The following is a 25944-nucleotide window of genomic DNA, read 5'->3' on the forward strand; positions in this document are numbered from 1 at the left end:
TTTTCAATGCCTTCAGTGGGATTTGGACTTCTTCCTTCAATACCATCAGTTCTAGATCATGTGCTAACTCTTGAAATTCCTTTTGGTACAGTGACTCTTTGTATTCCTTCTATCTCCGTTTGATGCTTCCTGTGTCGTTCAATATTTGCCCATAGAATCCTTCAATACTGAAACTCGAGGCTTGAATTTTTTCTTCAATTCTTTCAGCTTGAGAAATGCTCAGAGTGTTCTTCCCTTTTGGTTTCCCATCTCTAGGTCTTTGCACATGTCACTATAATACTTTAGTCTTCTCAAGCCACCCTTTGAAATCTGCTGTTTAATTCTTTCACTTCATCATTTCTTCCTTTCACTTTAGCTACTTCACATTCAAGAACAAGTTTCAGAGTCTCTTCTGACATTCATTTTGGTCTTTTCTTTTTTTCCTGTCTTTTTAATGACCGCTTGCTTTCCTCATGTATGATGTTCTTGATGTCACTGCACGACTCATCTGGTCTTCGGACATTAGTGTTCAACGCATCAAATCTATTCTTGAGATGGTCTCTAAATTCAGGCAGGATATACTCAAGGTAGTACTTTGGCTCTTGTGGATTTGTTTTTTCTTCAGCTTCAACTTGAAGTTGCATATGAACAATTGATGGTCTGTTCCGCAGTTGGCCCCTGGCCTTGTTCTGACTGATGATAATGAGCGTCTCCATTTTCTCTTTCCACAGAAATAGTTGATTTGATTCCTGTGTATCTGGCGAGTTCCATGTCTACAGTTCCTGTTTATGTTGTGAAAAAAAGTATTTGCAATGAATTAAGTTGTTGGTCTTGCAAAATTTTATAGTGAAATCTCTGGCATTCTTTTTATCACCAAGGCCCTATTTTCTAAATACCAATCTTTGTTTCCAACTTTTGCATTCCAACTGCCAGGAATTATCAATGCATTGAGTACCTGTTTGATTAATTTCAGTCTGCAGAAGCTGGTAAAAACCCTTGATTTCCTCATCTTTGCCATTAGTGGTTGATATATAAATTTGAGTAACAGTTGTATCAACTGGTCTCCTTTGTAGGTGTATGGCTATTATCCAATCACTGACAGCACTGTTCTTCAGGATAGATCTTGAAATGTTCTTTTTCATGATGAACGTGACTCCATTCCTCTTTAATCTGTCATTCCGCCATAGTAGGCCATGATTGTCTCATTCAAAACAGTCAATACCAGTCCATTTCAGCTTATTAATGCCTAGGATATTGATCTTTATGCGTTCCATTTCATTTTTGACAACTTTCAATTTTCCTAGATTCATACTTCCTACATTCCATGTTCCAATTATTAACGGCTGTTTGCAGCTATTTCTTCTCGTTTTGAGTCGTGCCACCTCAGCAAATGAGGCCCCAAAAGCTTGACTCCATCCATGTCTTTATGATCAACTCTACTCTGAGGAGACAGCTCTTTTCCAGTTGTATTTTGAGTGCCTTCCAACCTGGGGGTCTCATCATCCATCACTATATCAGACAATGTTCCACTGCTATTAATAAGGTTTTCACTGGCCAATTTTTTATAAGTAGATTGCCAGGTCCTTCTTCCTAGTCTGTTTTAGTCTGGAAGCTCTGCTGAAACCTATCTACCATGCATGACCCTGCTGGTATTCGAAATACCGGTGGCATAGCTTCCATCATCACAGCAACACACACAGGTCACAATGATACGACAAACCGAGAGACGAGTGGCAGCTAAGCCTATTATATTTTGATATTTTACTTTTTAATAATGATTCTAAGCAGAATTCTCTACTTGTTTCTTAAAGGAACACAAAAATATACAATCCTAATAAGAAAAAACTGCATACTGTCTATGGCACTCAATAGTTGAAAGTGATGGGGCAGATTGGATGCCAACTGTATAACCTTCATTAAAAAAAAAATAAACTATCAAAAACTTGCCAACAATCTGGGGCCATCTCCTCAATTACCTGTTTTGCTGTCCTATTGCCCAGTTCATCTGCGATCTTCTGCCAGCGCCGTGATTCTACCTCTTCAGGAGGGTATTTCAGGAGTAGCTGTTCAAGTTTTTTCTAAGACAAACCCAAGACCAAATTTAGAAAACAGGTATTCAATTTGAAATACTGAGTTTCTAAATAAATACATTTACATTTCATTTCAAAGTACAACTCCCCCCCTCCCAACTTTGGGCATAGGTAGCTAGAACTCCTCATGGTAGGAAAATTTCTAGCTAGGAAATTAAGACTTCACAGGGAAAATGAGATTAGAGTATAAACCTGTGAAAGGCTGTCCATTCAATTAAGTAGAAGGAGAGCACATTAAAAAAAAAAAAAGTAAATAAATAAACTGGTCTTTTATACATCTTAGTGATTTCCACTGACCATCTTGCTTGCTAGAAAATGTCTAGGCTCTCCCTTATAGTTTTGACAAAAATATGTATAAATTCATTTGGATTTAGACAGGATACTAAAAGAGGCTTTTCCTTCCTTTGCGCAGTCCTCCATTCAAGTATTTGATTTTTATATTCTGACCTACCTCCCAAGTTCTCCCACAGTCCTAGAGACGCAAGGCGATCTGGATGCTTGAAATAAAGGTTTCCTAAAGCCTTTTATAAACTACTTAGCTTACTATAGCTGTGGGGTTAACCCTCATATGAGGCAGAAATGTGTCTCAAAACTCATCTAAAACAATTCTAGATATAAGCAGGACTGTAACAGAACACTCTGACCTGACTCCAACAGCTCCCCCAACAACAAAAACAAGAACGTACTTTGAGGCTCAGATTTACTTGGCATCATGTTTTTCTCTCTCCCAAAGTTGCATTACAAAAACATCCACTCTATTCCATCTATTTCACTACCTTTTCCTACTGCCTTCCCCAAACCCAGGTTCTTTCTTTAAAAATTATCCCCAAACAGAAGTTCATATATTTTCAAAATTTAAAATACTTCAAGTGTGCAAAAACATGTATAGAAATAACTCGGAATATTTTAAATTTATAAAAGGGAAATCCACGGTTAAGAGGGATTACATACAAGAATACATATTTTACTGGTAATACTAACTAATATTAACAGTTTATTATTATTTTTTTTTAACCTATACAATTTAGAAATATCTATTACCTGTTCTTCTACAGTCCACAACTGGTTAAATGTTTCAGGTTTCGTATCGTCACACAGGCGTCCTCTTATCATCTGTGTATAAAACAAGGCTTTTGTCAAAGAGAATATAACAAAGCCAAGCCTTTGATGAAGCCAAACAATACATAAATTGTGCAATTTTCTATTCATTTCAAAATATTTCAGTAAATTTATTTTTTTAATATATAATATTTTGTTGGTTACAAAATGCTTTCACATTCCTTTATTTCATTTGGTTTTATTCTCCTAGCAATCCTGTGATATAGATGACGGTAATGTCGTTAAAAAAAAAAAAAAAACAAAGAAAAGCAACATATCTACTGAGATTCATCTAACTAAGAGTGGGAAGGCCAGGACTCAAGTCCTGGTCACATTCAACTACATACCAAGAGCTAATGTTTTCACAGTAACTAATAGGTGTCAGACACTGTACTAGACACACTGCATATACTATTCATTTAATCCTGTCAACATCCTACAACATGGGTAAAATTAATTTCATTTTATGTAAGAGGAAACTGCAGTTTGGAGACTTTAACTTAGGTGGTACTCTAAATTCTACATCTATTAAGTGGTGAAGTTGGAATTACAACCCAGGTTTCTCATAACGTCAAATTTCATGCTCCCACTATCTTTCAATGAAAAAAGACTTTAATTTTAAGAACACACACCAGCAAAATGTGAAACAGTTTTGTCTACAATTCAAATTTTCCTACTTCAACACGTAATATTACATACCTGAGGACGACTGTTTGAGCCTTCTGGACCATCACTCAAAGGCAACATAGAGTATGAGAGGGACTCTCCATCTTTCTTAGGATCTAAAGGACTTTTTGGTCTAGCAGGTAAACCTACTAAAAACAAGCCCAGGTACAGAATTATTAAAGCAAGACACTGCCAGATATTTCTCTACTTAAAATTCTTATCATGCAATTTCTTACCTTTATCAAAAACTAGTTTAACTCGTCTAGTATGTCTTTTGCGGTTCTTAAATTCTCTTTCAAAGTTCCCAAGGCTATTGGTATATTGGTCCCACGAAATATCAGGTAACTGAACAACTCTCTGTGGATATGGAAGCCCTATATCAGCCTGGAGGGGGGAAATGTCTTGATTAATTCAAGAAATAATCAACTGTGGTGAAATTTTCATTTGACTTCAAATCCAAATAATCAGCTGAGCAATTTTAAAAAACTGTTTGAATCCAACAGTCAATAAAGCTAAGATAATACAACCTAAACATTAAAACAGCAAAGAAGCTAATAAGTACAAGAATGAACTTAGCAAAATACAAGCACAACATTTAGATAGGGTTCTAAAGCTGCACCACAACTTTAAACATAATATCAAAGCAAAAGAAGGTACATATTTATCTCTAAGAACAGCATATGAAATGTGTTTGCTTGTAACAGATGAGACTTGATACAGAGAATCCATCTGAAATGTACACCCATGTTCATTACCTATCCATAAAATGATAATTATTTCCAGAATCCATAAGACCTTACCACATTTATGAAAAATTATGACATTCCGAGAATCAAAATTACACCTTTTATTTGGAATTCAATTACTTTACCAACCATCCTTAGAGAAATCATTATTTATCACGATTAGTAAAATAAGGTTGTATAATAATCCATATTTTTCATAGGGATTCGAGTTACATAGGTTTATGTATTTGTCAAAACTCGGGGAATGGTACAATTAGGATTTGTGAATTTCATCATATGTACATTTCACCCTCTTAAAAAGAAAGTTTAAAAAATGTTTAGTTAATAATAGCATGCTGAAGTGTTTTGTGTGAATATATATATGATGGAAGCAACTTTGAAATGCATCAGAAATGAAGATGGAATGATGGCTGGATAGAAGGATACAATAAAATGTTACTTGTACAATTCTGGTTGGTAGATAAGTGTACTAACTATACAGTACTTCCAACTTTTCTGCGTTTAAAGATTTTGATAATGAAATGGGAAAAAAATCAGATTATAAATTCTGAAACTGGCAAGCTAAATCTACTTTGTGACACAAAGCTCTAATTTTTATTTTGCTTACTTCATATTACATCATCATCATCATCATACACATTAATCTAAGGCTCAACTTTCTCAAAATTAGAGAATGGTATCTTTTAAAATAGTAATAATATTAAACAAAACTAGCAAGTTATAAATATTCCCTACATTCTATGTACCAACATATACCACAAGTTTCATTAATTTTCACTGGGAGTTTTTAGATGTCTACTAAATCAAACAGATCACAAGTCAACAACTTAACTAATACGGAAAACCTGAAGAAAAAATGAAAATTCAGTATGCGTGAGTAAACACAGTAAAGTGAAGAATCAAATAAACTCCTGAATTAAATTCAGGATAAATATTTCTGGCCATGGAATATGCCTTCAATGGTTATTAAAGAATCTAGATTTAATATACTTCTGACCATTTTTATAAAAAATTTTTAAGATATTCAATATCACATCTCTGTTTTTATGATAAGGTGAAAAGGAAATTCAGTTCTAAACTAAATCTGGAAATCAGAGTAAACAACCAACCACCTACAAATCTAGTAAATGTGCCTAAGTACATCATTTTGCCTACTCAGACATAAATAAAATGAGATTAAGGTTAATAAATTTTTTTATTTAATGTCTACTTTTCTCACAGCATCTGCTTTAGTTGAATCCATTATAAGTGACATGTGCTAATCTTTTTCCACCAGCAAATTGGTTAATAACAGCAATGCAGAATCAATGAACACCTAAGTGGGCCCGTTTTAGTAGAGAAGGTAAAATAGGGTACTAAACGTTTTAGATGTTTTAACAAATCAATACATAAGATTGTACACCTGTTAAAGTATTCTACATTTTCTGAAAGCATGAAGAGGAATGTTTGCCAAGTAAATAATATCACTAGAAAAATCCAAATAATAAATTAATACACCTAAATAAAGTCCCCAGGGCTGCTCCTCTGAGCATCTGGACACCACTGTTGTGTGTGATTCGTTACAAACAGGTAACTTATAAAGATCCTAAAGTTGTTATATAAGACAAGTCTTTTAAAAGGTAAAGGATTCTTTTTCATAGTGTTTTGGTTTCCATCTTTTCATACAATGCTGACAAATATTATGCCTCTCAAATTTATTGAGGAATTTGTGAATCACTAATTCGAGAGGCTTACCACAGCATAAATGCACATCTGGATCAACTCAGTATTTACATACCACGAAAGTTATTATAAAAACTTGTATTACTTTTAAATGGTTAACATGAAAGTTCCATTTTAAGAAAAACAGAAAATTAGAATGGCTTTTCACAGAAAAAAAGGGGGGGCATTGAAAATTAAGTAAAATTTCTACTTCTTCCTCATGGGTTTTGTCTACCTTAAAGACATTTAAAATAGATTTTCTGTTTTTATCACCATTGTTTTTTATTTCAATATGTTGATCTATAAAAGTAACCAGAGACAACTGCAGTTAATAAATCATACAGTATTTTTTCTTTTAGCTTTTCTAATCCTGAAGTCCTGAAAGCAGAAGAGGGGAAACACCCTAAGTTGGGAAAGATAATCATAAAAGATAATAAAATGTATATGGAATATGACATCAAGGTCCTATACAAATATCCAATAGAAGCTCTTAGTATTTTCATTTGGTATATTTTATTGTGTGTTTAGTGGCACTAGGGGAAGGCTTCAGTAATACAGCTAACTATAGAAGAGAAAAAAATAAACTTTTAAAGAAGTATATAGTTTTCTAAATTATTACCAAATATACCTCAATAAATTTTAAAAAGTGTTCAGCATATACCTTCTTCTGGAGTTTTTCCACAAATCCAATTGGATTTTTTAGTGCTTCCCTCTGGTGTCTTCCTAAACTTTCAAGGTCTTGAACTGCTTGAGAGCGCTGAGCCTCGAGTACAGCAATTGTCTGTAACAGTCTCTGATAACTACAGAGACAAAGAAAAATATCTCACTAAAATTTTCTAGTAATAACAATTGATAAAAACTGAGTTCAAGCCATGATCTACTATTAAGTCACACAGTTTTTTTAAAGTTACCTGAAAGAGTTTAGTAAAATATATTACTGGGAATAAATGAGGTCTTCTTGAGTTACGAAGTACCTAGTCAGAAAATATCAGTTAGAGAAAGCAAAGCCTTCTTCCCCCATTTTAAATTTCTAGTTCTTGAACCTGAACAAGTACAAATAATTAAAAAAAGCGTCTTGACTTTCCAACAATCAGGAAACTATGATTTTTTTTTTTTTAATTAAAATTATAAAAGTTTAGTGTTAGGAGGGACCAAGAAGCCCTGGTGGCACAACGGTTAAGTGCACCACTGCTAACTGAAAGGTCAGCGGTTTCAACACACTAGCTTGGGAGCAAGACTTGGTGATCACAGGCTAGGAAACCCTACAGGTAGGCTCTACTCTACTCTGTCCTGTAGGGTCGCTATGAGTCGGAATCGACTCGATGGAGCACAACAATAAAAGGAGGAATTATCAAATCCATCCTCTGTTAGAATCTCTACAATAAAAAGCCTGAGGCACGTTTTCTTGCTCAGAGTCACAACACATTGCCACATAATTCAGACATGGTTTTAAGTCCTATGACTTTCATTTGCTCTATTATACCTCCTAGTGTATAGGAGGTTTGCTTTCTTTCAACAAATCTTTTTTTTGGTTACCACTTAAAATTAAACATTATGTTCAATTCTTAAGTACTGAGCATTTATAGAGAGGAAAGGTCTCACATATTTCCCTGACTGCAACGGTCCATTTGGCATATAGCATATAGTTTCACCTATACAAATCTATTTGTCATTATCCTGAACTCTCACCATGATACATGTATACTAATTCCCTCTTTTGTTATGTTTTTTCCTGAAACTGTCCTGCCTCACTGACTAATGTCTAATTATCACATATAGAAACATGTTAACCCAAAAGCCCTAAATCCTAAAATACATTTTGCAAAAGGAATCATGAAGAAGTCACTCCAAGTGCACTTTAAAATAAGCGATTATTCGTGAAACACAATTTTTCTATGTGGCTTCAGATAAATCTCATTCTGTTTTCCACCAGACTGTATACTCTACAGTGGCAGACACAATGGTTCTGTTCACTGTCTATCTAGTTTGCAACACAGTTCCCAGCATACAGATGCTCAGCAAGTATTTTTCAATGAATTAAATAAATGGATGCTCTGTGCAATCAAAAAGTATATTGAATACCTTAAGTTCAGAAGTCAGCATGCTAGGTGACATTTCAAAAGTGAAACAAAGCAATTTTGAAGTTCCCAGCCATAGTGTCACTGTGACATTAACATTCACTGTCGGCATACTTCTCAACCCCTGGCCTAGCACATATCTTATTCTTGTTCTCAAGTCCCTTGTTAACTAATCCCCGATGAGATGTTTAATAATTAAGGTGAAAACTGATTAACACTGAAGGGTTAGACTCCTTTCAGGCTAGAGACATTTCATTTAAAAGTTAGAACTCTAAATGTGGAGAGTTGGGGCTGTAAAAAAACTCACTCCAGGATAAGTTTACAGAAGCTGAGTCTAAGCTCACTTTCACTAAGCCTCCTTTTGCTTTGAGATGTACAGTGTGTACAAACCTGCTTCTGCTGGCTGTTTCTACTAGGCAGGTTCACAAAGCTGAATAGTGAGCTGGGTGCTGGAAGCAATCCTCTCTACAATATTCTTAACTGCTTCCAGCTGAATGAATAGCCAAAGACGTGTCGTGTTTCTGTAACATGATCAACCTTGTTTTAATCATAGGTTACACACTTCCATACTACTGATACAAAAAGAACTGTAAGTCTATTAAATTCTCAGCATACTGCTGTAGGCACAGTAACAATTAATAAGGCACAGGTAAGAAAAGTGTTATTTAAAAATGAGCTGAAGTCTGCAAAAAAAGCTACCGACATGTCGGTTACAAAGGTGGCTGTCCTTTGTTATGTTTGGAACAAACTGACAGTCGTGAAGAAAGGCCTCTATTTGAAACCAATAAACTATAACAATCTTACAGTTTGTAAGTTATTACACTATAAATCTGACTTTAAAAAAATAATTCCAACAGAGATGAAAGGGGAAGAATAACTCATCAACACTTACTCTGCTTCTCTTTTGTCAAGATAAAATGATCATCAGATTGAAAGGCCTAGGATAAACACTGGTAAAGACTTAAAGCCCAAAATTTAAGTGGAAAGATTGTAGGAAAATAGTAAATTCAAGTCTTCTATCCCAGATAATGGGAATTATTTCCAAGAGTATGCAGAGATTTTACCACTGAGGTTAAAATATATATATATACACACACACACATCTTGCAGAAATAGAAGGAACTGTTAACAAAATCTAAAAAAGTAGTATGATACAGACAAATCTATTTTCAATCTCACCCACCCACTCACCCCATCTCCAAAAGCCAACTACAGAATCTGATCCAGGCATCAACCCAAGGCAAGATCCATTTGTTCACTGATTCAACAACTATTTACTAAAAGAACAGGGCACTATTCTAGACTCTTTAGTAATTCCCACGATAAATCACACAAGCTTAGGTGTAATAGGGGAGCTACAATTACACCAGAGAGGGAGGAAAGGAGCAGGGTGGGAGTGTGATGGAACAGAATTGGCCATGTTGTTGGGACTGGTTGATGGGTATAAGAAAGTTCATTACACTGGTCTGTCCACTTTTTTGGATGTGTGAAATTTTCCATAATAAATTAAAAAAAAAAACAAACCCTCCAACTGTTGTCCAATTTAGTGGGGGGGGGGCGGGGGGGACTAGAACAAAAGAAGTGACCATTCTACTGCTCCTGGGCTGGTCAGATCACACTTGCCATTGCATTAAGCTCAGCTCTGCAAGAGACAAACAGGTTCATAAACAGGCCAGATGAATAACTATGTAATGACAATAACTTGTAACACTGAATGCGTACTATATGGCAGGCATTGCTGCATTTTAAGTGTAATAACTCAACCCTGAAAACAAATGTATGCAACAAGTAATATCATTATCCTTAGCTTATAGATAAGGAAACCAAAGCACAGATGAAGTAACTTGCCAAGATCATACCAGCTATTTAAAGTCTTAAAGACTTGAGAATATTTAGCCAAGAAAAGAAGGCCTCAAATAGAGTATGATTCTGGTTTTTACTTAACGAACAGGAAATAAACTTATTTTCTAGGGTATAAAGACGCAAACCAAGATCGGATCATGAGACGCACAACATAAAGAAAAATCTCCTGTCACTCAAAATCGATAAAAGATGATAGGTTAGTACTAAATCACTACAGATCTTCATACATAATTTAAAAGAAATTCAAGCACTAGAAATCTTAAAGCTCTTTAATTCCAGAAAAACATGCTACTTTCACTTTTGCTTCTCACTGAACTAAGAGAAAAGGATAATTTTTCAAATTCCACATACTTTTGCAAGGATGCAAGTATAGTTAGTTTTCCCACATGGACAACTTCGTACTAAATCTACCAAAATTATTTGTTGTTTATTTCTAAAGCTGAATCATACACAGTGCTAATAGTGAGCTTACCTATGGCAAAGAATTCTTTATTTTACTTTTGTTTCATGTTGTCAATATAAAATAAAAGATAACTTTAGCTTTATATTACGGAATTCTATTTGGCTAATATAAATACTTTTCAAGTCTATATCTAAGTTATTTTCACTACCTTTTAGTATTCCAAGTCCTCTTGAATTCTTTATTCACTTCTGTGAATATAAAAACACTTACATAAAAGAGTATATAGATAAAAATGCTGATGTCTGAAAGAGAATATCAAGGAATTAGCAATCTGTAAACTAAACTTTATTATCCAATTTTTAGGCAGTAATATTACATATACTGTAGTAGAGAGAAAGAAGAAAAGAGAAGGGAGATTTTATTTTCAAGTGAACCAGAATCTCTGTCAGGGAATCAGATCTCCATTTCTATTGTAAAAGAAATTCTAGGATTACACGACATTTGCAATCTTAAAAAACTAATGAGGAAATATTTTTAAAAATCCAGGTTGGGTTACACTTCTGCAAGAAAACTGGCCTAGACTCTTCAAATAATCATTAAAGGCAAAAAAGATGGGGAGTTATTCTAGATCAGGAGTCTACAACCTATGGCTTGCCTTTTTTCACAGAATTGTATTGGAACAGCTATGCCCATTTGTTTACATAATGTCTATGGCTGCTTTTGATCTTTCTCAAGAGAACAAAACTATGTAAAGTGGATTGATTCTTAAGAATAACAATCAGGGTATTAATAAATTCTAGTCATCCTAGTAAATCATCAGTTTAAAACAGGTTGAGGAAAAATGCCTCAATTTAACTACTCCGTAATTTCAATTAAGTCTAGTATTTCTACTTTCTGTAAAATACTATTCTTACTAAGCCATGTACATGATTTCATAGGAATTATTTTTATGGGAGCAGAATACGTTTGGTGAAATAGAAACTGTATAATATACTTTCTTTTCCGTTATAAAGGGCTTCAATCACTTAAAGATTCTATGGGAACTGCAAATTCAGTTATTCACAAATGACTTCCCACCCACTTTCTATGAAAATCCAGAAATGACTGGAGGAAGATCACAAAGGCTTTTACGATATTCTGTGCTAACATAGAAACTAAAGCCTCAGCTTCTGATAATGTCTTACTAGTATCAAGATCAACCGTATACTGGAAAGGGTTAATGAATTAAAAACAAGCAAATAAAAGCCATGTTCCTGTTTATTTTAAAAGCACAGAAGAACCAGAAATATACTAAGGTTTTATTAACAGACCAAAATCTAAATGAAGGCATAAATTGGGACAAGCAAATTAAGCCCTAAAGCTGCTTTTGCCTTGAGGGCAGGTACTGAACCATGCAAGCTTGACCTCAATTTTCTGGGCTTCACATGGCCAGGGAACAGAAGACAAAATCATCAAGGTAGGAAATAGGAGATGTTCTCTCCAGCCAGTTGGGACCCCATCCTTCACTCCCATCTCCATCTCAGATAAAAATCTCAGCACTAAAGCTGCTACCACAAGATAGTCCTTATACACACTTACTGTTCAAAATCAAAATACCTGGATAGCTCCAACACATTCAAGCCAGAGCTACAGTTTGAGGTGGTTCTGCAGTGGTACGTCCCCCGTCCCAAAGGTACACACAGAAACAAATGCAATTTACTCTGGAGGAATACCTCTTCAGCCTAGGCTTCAAAGATAAACTATAAATAATTTTCCAAGAAAAGTGAAACAAAACAAACAAAAAAACTAAACCCATTGCCATCCAGTCAATTCCGACTCATAGCTACCCTACAGGACAGAGTAGAACTGCCCCATAGGGTTTCCAAGGAGCACCTGGTGGATTTGAACTGCCGACCTTTTGGTTAGCAGCTGTAGCTCTTAACCACTACACCACCAGGGTTTCCAGAAAAGTGAACATTTCACATTAAAAATTACCAAGCTTCCTGATCTCAAAACTTGCTATACAGCCAAAGTAATCAACACAGCCTGGTACTGGTTGAATGATGGACACGTAGACCAATGGAACTGAATTGAGAACCCAAACGTAAATCCATACATCTATGGGCAGCTGATCTTCAAAAAGGGTCAGAGTCCACGGAACAGGAAAGAAACAGTCTCTTTAACAAATAGTGTTGGCAAACTCAATATTCACTTGTAGAAAAATAAAATAAGATCCATACCTCACACCGTGCACATAAACTAGCTTGAAATGGCTCAAAGATCTAAATGTTAAACCTAAAACTACAACGTTCCTGGAAAATAACATAGGGACAAAACTAGAGGACCTAATTTTTGGCATAAATTGCCTATTAAATACAACTAAAAATGCAAAAAAAACCCAAAATAAAACTTACATAACTGGGACCTCTTAAAAACCAAATACTTATGCTCATCAAAAGACTTTACCAAAACAGGAAAAAAAAAAAAAAAAAAAAAGGATTAACGGACCAGAAAAAAAAGTTTGGCAACAATATATCTGACAAGGGTCTAATCTCTAAAATATATAGGAAGCTTCAACAACTCAACAACAAAAAGACAAACAATTCTATCAAAAAATGAGCAAGGGACATGAACAGACACTTCACCAAAGAGGACATTTAGGCAGCTAACAGAGGCATGAGGAAATGATCATTAGCCATTAAAGAGATGCAAATCAAAACTACAATGAGATACCACCTCACCCCTGCAAAAAGGGCAATGATCAAAAAACCAGAAAATGACAAATGCTGGTCAGGTTGTGAGGAGATTGGAACTCTTATACACTGCTGGTGGATTGTAAATGGTATAACCAGTATGAAAAATGGTATGATGCTTCCTCAAAAAGCTAAAAATAGAAATACCTTATGATCCAGCAATCCCACTCCTAGGTATATATCCAGAGATATAACATCAGTGACACAGACAGACACATGCACACGTATGTTCAATGCAGCATTATTCACAATAGCAAAAATGCCTATCAACAGATGAATGGATAAACAAATTGTGGTACATACATACAATGGAATACTACACAATTATAAAGAATAATGAGGAGTCCATGAAACATACATGGATGAATCTGGAGGATATCATGCTGAGTGAAATCAGTCAAACACAAAAGGACAAATATTGTCTAAGATTCCACTATTATAAAAAGTCAAGAATAGATACACACACAGAAAGCAACGTTCATTGATGGTGACAGGGGGGAGGTAAGGAGAATCACTTTCTACACAGTAGATACTTGCTATTTTTGGTGATGAGAAACGCAGTACCAAATATGGATGAAGTCTACATAACCTGACCGAGGTAAGTGAAGGCACTAAGAAGTACACAAGAAAAAGGAACAATATCAGTAAATGCTGTAACATATACAATTTTGCAACAGTAATACCAAAAAAAAATGTATGTGGTTACACAGGTAGATATGTATGCATACATATGTACAGGAAAGTATATGTGAGTAAATGCACATGTATATATAGGTATATCTGTAGGCATCTGTATACGTTTGTATGTGCTGCATATACTGTATATCCATCCATATAATAAAGCACATAATTACAGTGACTTCCTAAACATATCCAAATAATTTGAGGGATTGGTTTACTGGGTTTAAAGGCTTAGAACCATAGTTTTGTGGGACAACTTAGTCAATTGGGATAACATAGTTCACAAAGATAATGTTCTAGTTCGGTGAGCTGTGCCTGAGATCTTAAAAGCTTGGGAGCAGTCATCCGTGATAAAACTATTGGTCTCTCCTCCTCTGGATCAAAAGAGAATGAAGTAAGCCAAATACTCAAAGAAGAAACTAGTGCACAGAACAAAACAGCTTCTTGTATCCTGAGATCAGAACGAGATGATGTCTGCCTACCAATACCAACCATTCTGACTAGAGACACAATAGAAGGTTGCGGATAGAATGGCCTAGAAAAGACTAGACCTACTGGACCGTTACAGACTTGAAGAACCTCCGAGGCTATCGCCCTAAGATATCCTTTGAACTTGGAACTGGAGCTATTTCTGGAGATTGTCTTTCAGTCAAATAACGGATTGGCTTGTAACACCCATGAGTAACGGGCTCCCTTAAACAATCAACTATATGAGACCAAAGAGTCAACATTTACCCAAATGCAAAAATGAGAAGATAGGAGAAGGATAGCTATATCAAGGGAAATAAAACAGAATGGAAACAATGAGAATACTGACGCATCGTGAAAATTGTAACCAATGTCACAGAACAATCTATGTAAAAATTGTTAAATGGGGAACCTAATCTGCTGAGTAAACTTTCACCTAAAAGTTTTTTTTTTTTATTGTACTTTAGATGAAGGTTTACAGATCAAACTAGCTTCTCATTAAACAGTTATTACACATACTGTTTTATGACATTGGTTAACAACCTCAAGACATGCCAGCACTCTCTTCTCGACCTTGGTACCCTATGATCAGCTTTCCTGTACCCTCCTGCCTTCTCCTCCTTGCCCCTGGGCTGTTGTGCCCCTTTTATCTCATTTTGTTTTACGGGTCTGTCTAATCATTGGCTGAAGGGTGAACCTCAGGAGTGATTTCATTACTGAGCTAAAGGGTGTCTGGGGCCATTCTCTCAGGGTTTCTCCAGTCTGTGTCAGGCCAGTCTTTTTTTTTTTTTTTTTTTTTGAGTTAAGAGTTTTGTTCTACATTTTCTCTAGCTCTGTCCAGGACCCTCTATTGTGATCCCTGTCAGAACAGTCAGTGGTGGTAGCCGGGCACCATCTCATTGTATTGGACCCAGTCTGGTGGATGCTGTGGTAGCCGTGGTCCATTAGTCCTTTGGACTTTGCTTGTCTTCAGTCTTCTTCATTCTCCCTTGCTCCCGAAGGGGTAAAACCACCAGAGTGTCTTGGATGGCCGAACACAGGGTTTTAAGACCCCAGACGCTACTCACCAAAGTAGAATGTAGAACATTTTTTTAATAAACTATGTTATGCCAGTTGAGCTAGATATTCCCCAAGACCATGGTCTCCACAGCCCTCAGCCCACCAATTTGGTCCCTCAGGGAGTTTGGATATGTCTATGGCGCTTCCATGACCTTGTCTTGTACAAGTTGTGCTGGCTTCCCTGTATTGTGTACTGTCTTACCCTTCACCAAAGTTACCACTTACCTGTTGTCTTATTTAGTGTTTTCCCATCCCTGCCCCTCTCCTCCTTCATAACATCAGATTGTTTCTTTTTGTGTGTAAACCTTTCCATGAGTTTTTACAGTAATGGTCTCATACAATATTTGTCCTTTTGAATAAACAATATATTTTTTTTAAATTACCAAGCAAACAAGGAAGCAAAATACAAAGAATAAAAATAAAAAATGAGCTTGAAAATATCTACAAGGAATAGAAAACTACAAAAACTTAGCATTTAACTTTGAAAAGAAATCAAATAAAAATAGAAAATAATTTAAACTAAATTTTAATATAAAATAATAAAAACTCAATGGAAAAACTCACTTCCAGATATTACAAACTAGGCAAATTGAGAACTCTTTCATTGAAGACAACAAATAATATGTTGGATAACATATTTTCAAAATGTTAAAGCATCAAACAGCTAAGAAGATTATGAGGTATTACCAGGCCAAGATTCATAAGCAGATGGAAACTAGAAAGATAGATGTTTCTAGGGACTATTGTTCTGCAGCAATTTATTGATCCAGAGAGGAGATTGGGAGACTGAGCAATGCTTCTGACAGCATAAAACTGTAGAAGATTGAAAGTTGGAGTCTAGATCCTACCAAGAGCATAAGTCTTGGGAAACCAGCCCATGCTCTGGGCTGGGATTATGAAGGGTTGCACCTTAGGAATATGGGTGAACAGGAAGTAAACAGCACTCTCAGAGTGGACTAAAATACCTTAGTTTGGAATTAATTGGTAAGGTTGAAGCTGAACATAACCCTGAGACCCAGACATCCTACACCTAGGTACATATACCCTCAAGAAGCATTTGAATATACAGACCAGGAAGCATATATTTATAGAAGGCAAAAAATCAAAGGACCCTTGGTGGCACAGTGGTTAAGAGCTCGGTTGCTAACCAAAAGGTTGGCAGTTCAAATCCACCAGCCACTCCTTGGAAATTTTATAGGGCAGTTTTACTCTGTCCTATAGGGTTGCTATGAGTCAGAATTGACTCCATGGCAACGGATTTGGTTTGGTGTGAATAACCACAAATCAGAAACAACCCAAATGATGATCATCTAAGCAGAGCAGGTAAGTTGTAGTATAGGCATACCACATATTATACAGCAATGAAAACGGACAAACTACATCATTTACATCAACACAGATGAATATCACAAACATAATTTTACAAAAGAATACATGCAGAATGGTTCAAAAACACACAAAACTAAGCTTTATTATTTAGGGATATAAACATAGGCAATAAAACCTTTTAAAACAGCAAAGAACGATTATCACAAACAATAGTAACTTCTGAGAACAGGAAAGAGATTCTAAATAAGAAACTATTCACAGGGGACTTCTGGGGGTGTTGGCGCTATTTTATTTCTTAACCTGAGTAGCGGTTAAATGACTGTAGGCTATTTGATTTCGTAATTATTCTATATGTGTTTCATATACTCATATGTATTATCCGACAACTTTTTAAAGAGAAACAAAATTTTCTAGAAAAAAAAGTTACAGAGCAATCAGTTCAAATCTTTCACAACTTAAGATTCAAAGAAGAGTTCTGGTTCAAGTCCCAGCTCTATCAGTAACTAACTATGGGATCTTATTCAAATCACCGAAAATCCCTGGTGGTGCAGTGGTTAAGCACTAAGCTGCTAACCGAAAGGTGGGCGTTCAAACCTGTCAGCTGATTCACAGGAGAAAGATGTGTCAGTCTGCTTCCGTCAAGATCACAGTCTTGGAAAGCTTATGGGGCAGTTCTGCTTTGTCCTACTGGGTCGTTATGAGACACAATCAACTCAGTGGTAATGGGTTTGGTTTTCTGGTTTTTATTAAAGTCATTAAACCTTGGGCTTCAGCTTTCTCAAGTTATAAAATGAGAATGGACCAAGTAAGTGTTGCAAAAAGCCTTTTACTAAGTAAAATATTCTAGGATTATAAGACACAAATCTCGCCCTGGTTACTCGCTACTATGCATTCCTCCTGATTTTTAAGTGCATTTAGTTTATATTATATACGTAAATACAGCATTAGGTCACAGTTTTCTTCATACAGAATCATATCTGAGACCTGGGTTTATAAGCGCTACCCACAGCTAGAAGTATGCCAAGTAACTACCTGCAAAGAGGAAGAAATTTTTTAAAAACCTCAGGCTTAAGTTCTCCCCTACTTCACAGTGTCTACTCATGATGCATTCATAGCTTTTCTTTCACAGAGATTACTTCCAAAAGGAAATTATCAGGAATATAATGGCTGTGGTTCATGAAGGAACTAGCTGTTCCTTAGGTCAGTAAATATACTTCCTGGAGGCAGGACTTCTTAGGTACACCTAGCCCTCTTGTTTCTAAAAAGTGTGTCTTATTTATTATATTGTCCGATTCTTAAAGGGAAAGCTATTTTTTAATTTCTTTAATACTGTCCCATAGCATAGTATGGTTCAAGAGTCATAGAAGGTGTTCATTAAGCTGAAAACAAAAACTACAGAAGAAAATGTGAGCTGAATAATTACAGAGAGTCGCAATCAACTCAATGGCAATGGGTTTCGTTCTCTGGTTTTTATTCAAGTCATTAAACCTTGGGCTTCAGCTTCCTCAAGTTATAAAATGAGAATGGACCAAGTACGTGTTGCAAAAAGCCTTTTACTAAGTAAAACATTCCAGGATTATAAGACACAAATCTCGCCCTGGTTACTCATTACTACGCATTCTTCCTGATTTATAAATACATGGTAATTTATATTATATACATAAGTGCATCATTAGGTCACAATTTTCTTCATACAGAATCATATCTGAGACCTGGGTTTATCAGCACTGCCCACAGCTAGAAGTATGCCAAGTAACTACCTTCAAAGGGGAAGAAATTTATAAATTATAAATGGTTAAAGAATGCACTCAGAGCACTGTTTGAACGTCATGTATTACATTTTGGGAGTGCATACAGCCTGTCGTTTTCAAACTTAAGACTTAGATGGACACGTAAAAAGCATACTTACGAAATTCATGGGTGATGTGAAGCTGAGGATAGCAAATACTGTACATGAAAAAAATCAGGGTTAAAAACTAACAGGCAAGCTAGAATACTAGACCAATACCAACAAGATGAAATTTAACCACATAAACGAAAAATCTCACACTGAACTATAAAACAACTAGACAAGTATTGGATGGAATGGACCTGCCTTGAAAGGCAAATAAATCTGTGGGCCTCCTAGCTAATTATAAGTTCAATATGAGGTAAAAATATAAAGTGGCTCCACAAAAAAGCACTTAGTATTTGCTTGATTTTGTACATACCACTACATTAACCATTCTGAAGGATACAAGTGTAATCGACATACAGCTCCACCCTCAAAATCATTACACTTTAGATAAGAAGGTGTGTATGTATGTTATTGTTGCTGTTAGGTGCCATCTAGTCACTTCTGACTCATAGTGACTGTACGTACAACAGAACGGAACAGCCAGGTTTTGCGCCATCCTCCCAGTCATTGCTATGTTTGAACCCATTGTTGCAGTCACTGTGTCAATCCATTTTGTCAAGGGTCGTCTTCTTCTCTGCTGACCCTCTATCTTACCAAGCGTGATGTCCATCTTCAGGAACTGGTCCCTCTTGATAATATGTCCAAAGTACATGGGACCAAGTCTCACCATCCATGCTTCCAAGGACCACTCTGGCTGCACTTCTTCCAAATATGTATACCAATATACATACATTCTTGTATTTATTTAATATTGAAAAACAAGACAGCATATAAAATTCCTAGTCAGTTCCTAGAATTTGCCAAATGACACCCCCTGGTAGTCTAGCGGTTAAGATTCAAGTGCTCTCACCATCGCGGCCCAGGGTTCATTTTCTGGTCAGAGAAGCCTTTCTTCTTAGAGCCCTGGTGATGCAGTGGTTAAGAGGTCAGGCTGCTAAGAACATCAAGGACACAAGGCGATTACGAGCCCAAGAGACAGAAAGGGCCACATGAATCAGAGACTATATCATCCTGAGACCAGAAGAACTAGATGGTGCCTGGCTACAACTGATGGCTGCCCTGACAGGGAACACAACAGAGAACCCCTGAGGGAGCAGAAGAGCAGTGGGATGCAGATCCCAAATTCTCATAAGACCAGATTTAATGGTCTGACTGAGACTAGAGGGACCCCAGTGGTCATGGTCCCCAGACCTTCTGTTGGCCCAGGACGGGAACCATTCCTGAAGCCAACTCTTCAGATGTGGATTGAACTGGACAATCGGTTGGAGGGATGCTGGGGAGGAGTGAGCTTCTTGGATCAGGTGGACACTTGAGACTATGTCGGCATCTCCTGCCTGGAGGGGAGATGAGAGGGTGGAGGGGGTTAGAAGCTGGCGAAATGGACACGAAAAGAGAGAGTGGAGGGAGAGAGTGTGCTGTCTCACTGGGGGGACAGTAACTGGGAGTGTCTAGCAAGGTATACGTGGGTTTTTGTGTGAGAGACTGACCTGATTTGTAAACTTTCACTGAAAGCACAATAAAAATTATTAAAAAAAAGAGGTCAGGCTGCTAACCAAAAGGTCTGCATTTTTAATCCACCAGCCGCTCCTTGGAAACCCCATGGGGCAGATCTACTCTGTCCCACAGGGCTGCTATGAGTCGGAATCCACATGACGGCAACAAGCTTGGTGTTTTTTTTTTTTTTCCGGTTTGGACCAATAAGCAACACCATGATAAAAAAGAGGTCAGGCTGCTAACCAAAAGGTCTGCATTTTTAATCCACCAGCCGCTCCTTGGAAACCCCATGGGGCAGATCTACTCTGTCCCACAGGGCTGCTATGAGTCGGAATCCACATGACGGCAACAAGCTTGGTGTTTTGTTTTTTTTTTCCGGTTTGGACCAATAAGCAACACCATGATAAACAGAGAAAAGACTGAAGTTGTCAAGGATTTCATTTTAGTTAGATTCACAATCAACGCTCGTGGAAGCAGGGGTCAAGAAATCAAATGATGTATTGCATTGGGCAAATCCGTTGCAAAAGACCTCTTTAAAGTGTTAAAAAAAAACAAAGACGCCACCTTGAGGGCTAAGGCGCATCTGACCTAAGCCATGACATTTTCTATTGCCTCAAAAATATGAAAGCTGGACAATGAATAAAAAAGACTGAAGAACTGATGTCTCTGAATTATGAAAGAACACTGAATAGACAATGGACTACCAAAAGAATGAACAAATCTGTCTTGGAAGAAGTACAGCCAAAACGCTCCTTAAAAGCAAGGATGGTTGAGACTTTGTCTCACGTACTTTGGACATTTTATCAGGAGGGACTAGTCCCTGGAGAAGGACATCATTCTTGGTAGAGGGTCAGTAAAAAAAAAAAAAAAAAGGGAAGACCCTCAATGAGATGGACTGACACAGGCCTGCAACAATGGGTTCAAACATAGCAACAATTGTGAGGATAGCGTAGGACCCGGCAGTATTTCATTCTGTTTTACATAGGGTCATTATGAGCCGGAACTGACTCAATGGCACCTAACAACAACAATGTACTCTGGATTACTGAAGAAGAACATGGTATCAGGATTGGAGGAAGACTCATTAGCAACCTGCAATATGCAGATGACACAATCTTGCTTGCTGAAAGTAAAGAGAACTGGAAGCACTTATTATTGAAGATCAAAGATTACAGCCTTCAGTACTGATTACACTTCAACATAAAGAAAATAAAAATCCTTACAACTGGACCAATAAGCAACACCATATCCAATGTAGAAAATACTGAAGTTGTCAAGGACTTCATTTTACTTGGATCCACATCAACGCCCATGGAAGCAGCAGTCAAGAAATTAAAGGATGTATTACATTGGGTAAATCTGCTGCAAAAGACGTCTTTAAAGAGTTAAAAAGTAAAGGTGTCACTTTGAGGACTAAGGTGCGCCTGAACCAAGCCATGGTATTTTCAATAGCCTCATATGCATACGAAGGCTAGACAATGAATAAGGAAGACTGAAGGATTGACACCTCTGAATTATGGTGTTGGCGAGGAATATTGAACATGGACTGCCAGAAGAATGAACAAATCTGTCTTGGAAGAAGTACAGCCAGAATGCTCCTTAGAAGCAAGAACGTCAAGTACTTTGGACACGTTATCAGGAGGGACCAGTGCCTGGAGAATCATGCTTGGTAATACACAGGGTCAGCAAAAAAAAAAAAAGACTCTCAACAAGATGGACTGACACAGTAGCTGCAACATTTGGGCTCAAACATAGTAACGATTTTAAGGGTGGCACAGGATCAGGCAGTGTTTCGTTCTGTTGGACACAGGGTCACTAAGAGTTGGAACTGACTTGACGGCACCTAACAACGATAACGAGAGAAAAGCATACATAAAATTTCACTGACCATGATGAGTGCATAAGCCTGATATGAACAAAATGATCATTCCCAGGAGATACAAGCAATGCTTCATATAAGACGTAAAAACCAAGGTGAATCCTGAAAAATATGTGGATTGCAACAGAAAAGGCATAAGGAAGTTAAGACATCCCAGGCAGAATAAACAGTGTAAGCAAAAGCACAGAAGCAGGTAAGTGTGATAGAAGTTGAAAGAATAGTGAGTATTACAGCATGGAGAAAGTAACTGCATGAGGCTAAGCTGAGGCAATATAATGAGTCTTTAAATGACCAGTAGAAAGAGGCATGGACCTAATGGGATCAAGAGATACGGGTTCTAGTATTGTTCTGATAAGCTGTGGTCACGTTCAAGTCAAACACCCTATGAGGCCCTCTTTTGACAAAATAGGAAAGTCTCTTAAGATCACTTTCCATTTCCAGAATCTTCAGGAAGTAGAGGTGAAGCATCTTTATTTTTAAAACTTCACAGATTATTCTGAAGGATGTTCTGGATCAAGAAACACCATTCTAATGAAATAGGGAGCAACTGCAAATTTTGAACAATGATGACATAAGCCAACATTTACATATGGAAAATTAATTCAGCTGTAATAAATAAGATAAACTTGACAGAAAAATTAAAAATAGCAGTGCAAACCACACAGAAAGGTATGAAGTTGATGTATAAGGTTACCCATTGCTGTCCAGTGGATTCTGACTTATGGCAACCCCGTATGTAGAACTGTTTTCTCACCTGTGATGTTTACAGAAGCAGGTCACGAGAACATTTTTCTGCAGCACCACTGTGTGGGTTCAAACAACCAACCTTTAGATTAGCAGTTGTATGTAAACTGCGCCACACACAAACATTCTGAATACCATATTTAGCACTAAAGTGTAAGCAGAAGTTATTAATTAGATACGGTTCTAAAAAGCAGAAAAGTTAACTTAGCTAGCAGAAGAAGGCATATTAAAAACTGTCTTCAACATATAACGAGAGCCTGCTATGCAGAAAATGGGACAAACCTCTTGCAAATCATCCCCAAATTAAAGTCACATCATTGACTAGAAGTCCCAGAGAGGTATCTGAGGCTCAAACAAGGACAGATTTTCTGTCAAATTAAAATCAACGACAGTTCCTGAATAAACTGAATGCTTCTAAGGCCGGCATAGCAGGGGTGGGTGTTTGGGATCCAAGGTTTCAGGGGACATGTAGGTCAACTGGCATTAATAAAATCTATTAAGAAAACATTCTGCATCCCACTTTGGAGAGTGGCTTCTGGGATCTTAAACACTAGCAAGAGGCCATCTAAAATGCATCAATTGGTCTCAACCCACCTGGACAAAAGGAAAATGAAGAACACCAAAGACATGTGGTAAAGATGAGCCCAAGAGACAGAAAGAGCCTCATAAACCAGAGACTACATCAGCCTGAGACCAGAAGAACCAGATGGTGCCCAGCTACAACCGACGAATACCCTGATAGAGAACACAACAGAGAACCCTTGAGGGAGCCGGAGAGCAGTGGGATGCAGACCTTAAATTCTCCTAAAAAGACCCGACTTAATAGTCGGACTGAGACTAGAAGGACCCCAGAGGCCAAGGTCCCCAGACCTTCTGTTAGCCCAAGACAGGAACCATTCCCAAAGCCAACTCTTCAGACAGGGACTGGACTGGACTATGGGATGGAAAATGGTACTGGTGAGGAGTGAGCTTCTTGGATCAAGTAGATACATGAGACTATGTGGGCAGGTCCTGTCTGGAGAAAAGATAAGAGGGCAGAGGGGATCAGAAGCTGGCTGAATGGACATGAAAATAGAGAGTGGAGGGAAGGAATGTGCTGTCTCATTAGGGGGAGAGCAACTAGGAGCGTATAGCAAGGTATGTATCAGTTTCTGTATGAGAGACTGACTTGGTTTGTAAACTTTCACTTAAAGCACAATAAAAATTTAAATAAATAAAATGAACAATGGTATGAGCTACTTTATGAAGCAGAGTTCCCACCGTGCTACATAAATTCAAATAGATAATAAATTATCATAATCAAAGATACTGCAAAAAGGGTGATCCATTAGGTGGAAGTTTAGACTAGACTTCAATTAAGGTCATTCCAAGACAACGTTCTAAAGATACTAAAAAAAAAAAAATTTTTTTAAAATAAATTTCTTCAGTCTGAAAAGGCTACAGACTATATGACTTCAATTCCATGACACTCTGGAAAAGGTCAAACTATAGAGACAGTAAAAGATCAGTGGTTCCCAGGGCCCAGGGGTAGGGGAGAGGGTTGAATAGGTGGAGCATGAGGGGGATTTTTTAGAGTAGTGAAACTTCTGTGATGTAATGGTAGATACAAGACATTAAGCATTTGTCAAAACCAATAAAACTTTACAGCACAACAAATGAACCTTAACGTATGAAAAGTTTTTTCAAAATCATTCAGGCCAGGGGATCACAAGAAGGAATGTCAACTGTGACAAAAAATGCAACTATATTACAAATAATAAAACACCCTCACTGAAGGGGGGACTGGGGAGAAGATCCTGACCTAAATAACTCTGGAAATGAGTAGAGTATGTAAGACTAAAGGCAAAAGGAAATTCACATATGTACTGTACTATACTTGACATAGTTGTTTCCCGTTGCTACGGAAGTTCATGTACAAGTTTTTGAGCACACTTCAATTGTCTGGGGTGTATACCTAGTTGTGGAATTTCTAGGTCATATGATAATACTGGAAACCCTGGTGGCACAGCGGTTAAGTGCTATGGCTGCTAACTAAAGGGTCAGCAGTTCAAATCCACCAGGCACTCCTTGGAAGCCCTATGGGGCAGTTCTACTCTATCCTATAGGGTCGGTATGACTCGGAATCGGTTCGTCGGCAAGGGATAACGGGTTATGATAATTCTATGTTTAACTTACTGAGGAAGCGCCAAACTGTTTTCTACAGCAGCTGTACCATTTTACATTCCCACCATATCCATTTTATAGACAACTAACTGGTCAAGAACACAGCTCCACAAATTCCAAATCTTAGAATTTAAACTAATGACATAAAAAAATTTCTACTATGAAAAGCATGTTAAATTTTTTTTCTAACATTTTCAAATGCTGGATAAGGCTTAAAATTTCTACAACTTTTTTTTTTATAAGTTGTGAAATGAGTCACATTTTACTACTGATTTTTAGAAAGAGAATGGAATTGTTTATATATATTTTTTATCTATAAAATACAAATTATAGGAGTTCTCGGAATTATAAAATGTAGGTAATAATAGGACCTACCTCATAGAGCGATCCTAAAACTTAATAAGCTAATTAATATATTAAGCACATAAAACGATCTGACACATACAAAGTGTCATAAATACTGTAGCAATAAACATTTGATCACAAATTAATATTTTACTTTAAAACTCAGGAGAGGATAAACTAGGTTGTAAAGAAAAATATCCCAATACCATACCTACTAATGAAGCATTAAATATTGGTTTATATCAAGTTTAAAATCCAATAAAGCTTACTTAAATATTTACTCAATAGCTACTATGCACTAGGCACTGTGGTATGCCCTGAGGATAAGTTAACCAACTAGAAACCAGGGCTTCAAACTCCTGCTGGGGATTTGCATTCCTACTTCAGATATACTGAATCAGAATCTACATTTTAACAAAATCCCCTGGTGATTCTTATATAAAATAAACTTTGAAAACTACTGCTCTACTACTGATTCTCCGAACAGGTCCCGAGCCAGCACATTAGCATCTCCTGGGGACGTGTTAGA

General features: G+C 36.9%; 1 protein-coding gene across 7 annotated transcripts in view; it reads right to left on the reverse strand.

Annotated features, from left to right (window-relative positions):
• ZZZ3 (zinc finger ZZ-type containing 3) overlaps positions 1–25944 on the reverse strand; it is a 115331-nt gene that overhangs the window by 12538 nt on the left and 76849 nt on the right. For 6 of the 7 annotated variants that reach the window (XM_023549463.2, XM_064282139.1, XM_023549464.2 and 3 more), the window contains 5 exons: positions 6942–7080; positions 4070–4217; positions 3867–3982; positions 3111–3182; positions 1956–2057 (listed from right to left, as the gene is read on the reverse strand). In XM_023549463.2, coding sequence (XP_023405231.1) covers positions 1956–2057; positions 3111–3182; positions 3867–3982; positions 4070–4217; positions 6942–7080 — 577 coding nt within the window. The remainder of the gene's footprint in view (positions 1–1955; positions 2058–3110; positions 3183–3866; positions 3983–4069; positions 4218–6941; positions 7081–25944) is intronic. The other variant, XM_023549462.1, reaches the window with a different exon arrangement.

Source organism: Loxodonta africana, chromosome 3 (assembly GCF_030014295.1).
Source record: "Loxodonta africana isolate mLoxAfr1 chromosome 3, mLoxAfr1.hap2, whole genome shotgun sequence".
Lineage (NCBI taxonomy): Eukaryota > Metazoa > Chordata > Mammalia > Proboscidea > Elephantidae > Loxodonta > Loxodonta africana.